At 27.3% G+C, this 6,763-nt stretch overlaps 2 protein-coding genes across 2 annotated transcripts in view; both read left to right on the top strand.

Annotated features, from left to right (window-relative positions):
- Window positions 1-492: 492 nt before the first annotated feature.
- On the top strand, window positions 493-1,697 carry LOC105458759 (low-density lipoprotein receptor-related protein 12-like; the record flags this gene model as incomplete). The annotated part of the gene is made up of 3 exons (XM_011704281.1): window positions 493-675; window positions 1,099-1,228; window positions 1,303-1,697. Coding segments are annotated over 3 exons (512 nt in total), but the record flags the coding sequence as incomplete, so codon positions are not given.
- A 591-nt stretch (window positions 1,698-2,288) lies between these two features.
- LOC105458758 overlaps window positions 2,289-6,763 on the top strand; it is a 12,852-nt gene continuing 8,377 nt past the window's right edge. The window contains exon 1 of the mRNA XM_011704280.1: window positions 2,289-2,705. Within this exon, the coding sequence (XP_011702582.1) occupies window positions 2,660-2,705 (46 nt within the window). The 5' untranslated portion in view covers window positions 2,289-2,659. The remainder of the gene's footprint in view (window positions 2,706-6,763) is intronic.

Below are 6,763 nucleotides of genomic sequence, written 5' to 3'. Positions count from 1 at the left end.
CGGTGTAATTATCCCTTTAAAGATACAAATAAAACGAAAGGTGCAAACGCGTACAAACAATTCCGATACAGCACCCGCTTGCGGATTTGAAATATTTCAAAGTGGGATGCATTTTTTTCCACCCTTTATAATGTTGAAACCCTTGAGATACAAACAAAAAGAAAGGTAGTACAAAGAGATACAAACCAAGCTTAATTTAATGCATATTTGAAAAAAAATTTTTTTAAGTTGGGTGCCAGATTCACATAGATTTTAGTTTAGCCCAAAATAAAGCTTTTGACAAAGTTTCATCGAAATCGGAGAACGTTTTTGGAAGTTTATTCGAGAAAAGAATTAACTTTATAGTTTTTAACACAATTCTAAGTTTAATATTTCGTTGATATTATTTCTGGTTTATTTCTCTATGATTTGGAAGATTAAAAATTTTAATTTTAGACAATTACATATTTGTTATTTGTGATGTTAATTCTCTTTCAAATTATTATGTTATAGATTGTGGATCAAATATTAGTAGTTTAAATTACGGGATAATAACCAGTCCGAATTTTCCAAATAAATATGATGGCTCGGCAAGAAACTTAGCTAGTAAAAGTTGTAACTGGTTTATAAAGGTTCGGCCAAATCAACGGATACTCTTAAACTTCGAGGTCTTCTCCGTAGAAGGTGATCAATTAGGTAATATATGGATTTATTACAAATTAATTATACGTAATATATTTTTAATTAATTATACTATACATACAGGACGATTATATATGTATGTATACACAATAACAATCGGGAAGTTGTTGAAACTAAGAAGTAATTATTATTTTATAAATAAATAAACAGAATAAAAAATTATTTTTTAATTTTCAAAAAGACAATTTTCTTAAAAATAAAATTTTATATAAAAAAAATGTATTCTACATTTTAGATTATTTTCTTTAAACAAGAAATTACTTTTTTTCTGTTAGGCTACAATTTTTGACATAATTTCTATTAATTTGCTTATATTATTATTCTTATTCTAATACTATGATATATTTAATTCTTCTAAACTATGTTTTAAACTATAACACATATTGACTATGTTAATTTTTAAATAATTATTTTAAGTACGAGGTTGTCCCGCAGCCGTGTTACGCATGTGGTATTCGTTAACGTCTGCTCCGCGTGAGCTCTGTGGTGTTAAAGATCCCACTGCTAAATGGGATTTTCTTTCGGAAGATAATAATATGCGACTGAGGTTTGTTACGTTTTATATGAGCAATGAGGCTTTTAAAAAGGAGCTCTTAATATATTTTCATGTTATTTTCACAGTTTTATATCAGCTGATAAAGCGGTAGGGCAACAGGGCTTTCGAGCTGTGTGGACCGAAGTGAGCACGAACACAGACTGCGAGAATCAATTTCTATGCAGCAAAAGTAAATACTGCATCAACGAGTCGCTGCGGTGCAATAACATTGATAATTGCGGGCCAGATGATTCGTCGGACGAGGAGAACTGTAAGTTTCGCTAAGTTAAAATGCAACGTGTATTAACAGAAGCATAGCATTTCGAAAAGCGATGTGATTCGGTGTTTTACTTTGCTTCCATTACGACTTATATTATCTCTCTCTTTCTCTCTCTTTTCACTCTCTATACGTGAACTATATTCTACTCTATTATTCAGTGTAATCTTCCATGGATTGTTCAATAGATATATTCTACAAAGATTTCCAGGTGTATTGTTTCTGTGTATCGTAATACCTTTTCAAAACAATCCTTTAACAGTATCATTAATTTTTTATTCATCTCCACGATGCAAATTGCAATAACAGTACTAAGACTCATTTATAATCAGCATGAATAATAAAGTATATAATTTATACTAATCAAGTACAATAATGTATGTTTTTAATTATTTAAATGCGATCATTTTGTATTTTTTTTCTTTTGTCGCATTTAGAAATAAATAGTCTAATAATTTAATATAAAATGGGTATAAATTATGTAATATTTTAAAAAATAATAATAACCTTATTAATAATAAAACGTATCAAGAATGTACAATATTACAATAAGAGTACTTTTAAATATCAAGATGTATTGAATTATATAAATTAATATAACTATAAAATATATTAAATTCGTATCTCGTATATTATATGAATATACACATATGAATAAGACAGAATGTGTGGAATGTTGAAAATTGTGATAAATGCAGCACAGCGTCACTATTACTATGCAGTCACTATTACGCGCCATTTATTCTAGAAATTATTAGGAAAATATCAAATACTTTATAAAAAAGGACGTTCTATATGATTTATAATTTTTTAATCTATTTAATGATATCTATTGGTACATCTATAGCACATAAACAACAAAATAGTTTCTAATTATGATTTTCGCGCGTCTTCTGAATATGAGATACACCGGGGTGATAAACGGTTTAACATTAACGTATAGCATTTCGAGGCTAATAAGAGAACGTTGTAATTTTTCTTAGGTAAGTAGTAGTAAATGTAGATGTATGTACAAGGTGAGAGAATGGTAGGATTGCGTGGGTGAATGATTGTATGGTGTCGCAGGTGCAGCATCAGCCCCATTGTCACCAGCACTGACTGGGGTCTCTCCTGCCATGCTTCTTCTCTCTCTGTGCTTTGTATTCGTGGCCATCTGAGCCCCCTTCATGAAGCTTCCAGACGATCCGGCATGTTATGATCTCCCTTTATCACGTGAGTTCACTCACAATATTGCACAATCATATACCATAAAGAGCTACTTGAAATGTTTATTATACATATACATATATAATGCCGCTATCATATATGTATAATTGATATCATATTAATTATACTACTTTAAGCAGGAAAGAACGCGTGACAATGATTGATACATTCTTCGGATTATTATTTAATTTGTTCACAATTTGGATATCAAAATGAAGCTAATTTTTAATAATAAAATATATTTTCTGTTCATATAGCAGTTTTAATTAAAATATTGCTAAGGGATAATTAAAACTAAATGCCAATTGATATCAAGTGAGATCTTGTGAGATCAATACTTAGTTATCAACTCAAGAGTTGAAATACATTATTCAGTATTTCTTATCATAATATAAATTACGTCCAACACGAATTAAACAGCATGCTAAAAAGGAATGCAGTTCAATATATACGCCTCTACTGATTATTTGAGTGCATGTAATTCTCTACTTCTATTCCTGAATTTTATATGACGTATTTTCGTTGAATTGTACTACCTATCTCTTTCTTGTAGCCTTAATATTTTTTTTTGATCTACATAAAACATATTTTACGCAACAATTATAATTCAGAGATATGCATAATGTACTTATAAGAGTGACCCCAAAAATGGCCTATATTCTCGCCTTCGATTTCGGACTTTATTTTGATAATAAATGATAGTAAACCATGAGACACTAATCCTCTGAAACTTTCAAATTGAACCTACTCTTTGTTGCCAAGTTATGAAGCCTTAAAGTAATTTTATATCGTGTTTCTCAAAACGGACCTTTGCATGCGAATAGCTTTTAGGCAAAGCATTTTGGAGAAAAATGTTTCAGACAAACGTTGTAGAATGTGAAATGGTACACAAAATGATGACCTTCACTGTGATCTTAAAGACACTCCTGAAGGTCATTTGACGCCGTCTGCCTGAGTGGCTTAGCCGCCGAGTCTCAAGCGGTAGTGGGAAGTCGCCTCAGGAATCGGTACAAAATGTGCAGCTAATGCCGAGCATTGCCTAAAGCACTTCGACGCGTATACACTACAGGAACATGTGTCTATTTGTATTGTTAATAAATTATAGACACAGTGTGGTCATATTATTTACTTGCAAATAACTTTTAGGAAAAGCATTTGGATATAAATGTTTCAAATAAAAATTGTAGGGTTTGTAAGGTAAACAAGGCCATGTAAGGGTAAATAGAAGGCCTTTACTTAGACCTTGAAGACATTTTTAAAGTTTATTTCAAGATCAACTTCAGCTTTTCCAATGAAAACTCGTTCTTATTATAGAAATATAAACAACAAGAAAAGTAATGAAACCAACTTGACTCCAATGCCATTTCTATTATTTAACCCCCGGTCCAAAACTACTTTATATAAAACTTATATAAAACTTTCTAATAATCATTTCACTCCCGTTATTCCCGTTAAAGCATTACTTTATATAAAAGTTCTCATTTAAAAATCAAAAGCTCCAAATGACCTTCAGAAGTGTCTTCAACATCACAGTGAAGGTTATCATTTTATGTACCCTTTTACATCCTGCAATTTTATCTGAAACATTTTTCTCCAAAATGTTTTGCCTAAAAGCTATTCGCACGCAAAAATCCGTTTTGAGAAACACGGTATAAAATGATAACTTTGAGGTTTTATAACTTGGCAACAAAGAGTAGGCTCAATTTGAAAGTTTCAGAGAATTAGTGTCTCATGGTTTACTATTATTTATCACTAAAATAAAGTCTGGAATCGAGGGCGAGAATACAGGTTTTGGCCTGTTTTTAGGATCACTCTTTATAATAACTTGATGAGTAGCTTGAACACACAAATATAGTTTAACTTGATATATAAACGATAAATAATATCACGAAGAGCACTTATCTATAAAAAGGATACTTTTAATTATCTATAAAAAGGATATTTTTAAAATTATTTTATCATAGGTATATATAATATAATATATAAAGAATTTCTTTCTTCTTTTTCCTCCAATTTACATAATTAAATTATTTATTTGAGTTATCTGAATTATATAAATAATTTAGTTGCTTATATTAATAAAAACAATTCTTTATTCGAAAGTTACGTTACTTAAATAAATTTGTATTAAATAAATACTTTATTTTAATTATACATATATATTATAAATAAATTTATTTATATATTTAAAATTATATTCTAAAAGTATTAATAATAGTTAAATTAATATATTTTTTATAGTATTATTACATACAGTTGTTAATATAACACTATGTACAAAAATTGTAATGATATTAAGATATTATTATACAATGTTGAAAACTTTTTGTCATTATAATTTGTTTCCTAAATTTCTAAAATTTTTTCTACTAATCCTATAGAAACAGTATTTATAAACTAATTTTTAAAGTAAATAAATTTTTTTGAATCATTTAAAAAAATATTTCTATAAACAGAATAATTTTATTTTTTTGAATAGAATTTGTGGCAATATCTAGTTTTGTTACTATATATAAAGAAATATTTGTAATTCATATGTTATGAATAATCGATTAAAAACGTTTTTTAGACACACATTATCTAGGAAGAAATGATGAAATAATAAAATTACTAAAAATAAAAATCATGACAATGAGTATATAACGTTACGTTAACGAGTATATAATCTTTTTACCATATTATTTTTAATTTTAAACTGTTCTTGGTTCAAAGGACATCCTAAATTACAATTATAAATATCCTCACGTAATTCTATGGACGATTTTTTAATTTGGATCAAAATGGGATTATTTCGATCAAATTAGAACATTCTTAAAATCCTATTCTATGTAAAGTTTTAAAAATGGAAAGATTTTCAAGTGTAAATTGCAAAATAACGCTACACTAAATAATGCTACACAGATCACTTCTTTTGATAATCAGAAAGAGAATTTACCATTTATAAACCTAATTTTAGCGATATAAGTACAAAGTATAAATATCAAATACACATGAATTTTAACAGATAATTAGCGTTACATGTATATACCATCTATTATTTATAGTTTTTCAACAAAATCTTTTATTTTTCTGATTACGTTAACAGTTTGGAAAATTTCATAATTTTAAATTGTACAATAGTAGAATCAATATATATGACATGCGGTGTTCCAGCATATATCACATGATGTAAGATATCCACATAGCACAGAGAGTTCAAAAAGAACTCACAATCATATGTTATATGTTATCAATTCTGAGTTCATTTTTAGATGCAAAAAAAATTCTTTTTTTAAAAAGTCTGAAAAAGAATTCTTTTTGCACCTGAAAATAAACTTTTCATATGATAACATACGACTAAATATATGAATAAATTGTTTTTGAACTCTGTGTGTTATCTGGGTAGATAACGTTATTGATAAAAATATTAAAATAAGTATATAAAAGTTTATAGACAGATTTAAAATGATAAATGATATATCATATTTCTTTTCTGTTTTCGTGATATTTGTTATATTTGATTTGATTTAGTTAAATTTTTACGTTTTTATTTAAATTTGCTTGTATTAAATTTGATACGTTTTAAGTACAGGAAAATTTTTATTACTTATAACTAATATTATAAGTTTATTACTTATAAATATTTTTGTTAGAGAGTTTGCCTAAAAGATCGATATTTATCACGATTATATATTTCTTTTAAACAAAATTGACGAAAGTATTTTGTTATATTTTCCATAAATCGGTTACAAAAAAACAAGATAAAAAGTTTTTGTTGATTTATTCTATATTTTAGTTAAAAATTATATTACTATATATAATTATATTACTATGATTTATTTTATACACATATTACTTAAAAATTCATTTCGCTTGTTAGTACGAGATTTTTTAAATCTTTGTAAGATCAAATACATTTTCTTGAGCATGTTGAGCTCTATACAGAAAGATCAAAATGACATCAAAATGATATCAAAATAAGATCAAATTTTAGTTTGTCAAAATGATGTCAAATTGCATAAATTTTTGATGTATTCTTGACCATTCCAATTTAATTGCTAAAATAAATTTGTTTTAATAATACA

Source organism: Wasmannia auropunctata, unplaced genomic scaffold (genome assembly GCF_000956235.1).
Source record: "Wasmannia auropunctata unplaced genomic scaffold, wasmannia.A_1.0 LD334335.1, whole genome shotgun sequence".
NCBI classification, from domain to species: Eukaryota; Metazoa; Arthropoda; class Insecta; order Hymenoptera; family Formicidae; genus Wasmannia; species Wasmannia auropunctata.
The sequence above is the reverse complement of the archived record's forward strand: the minus strand, read 5'-3'. Positions and strand labels throughout refer to the sequence as shown.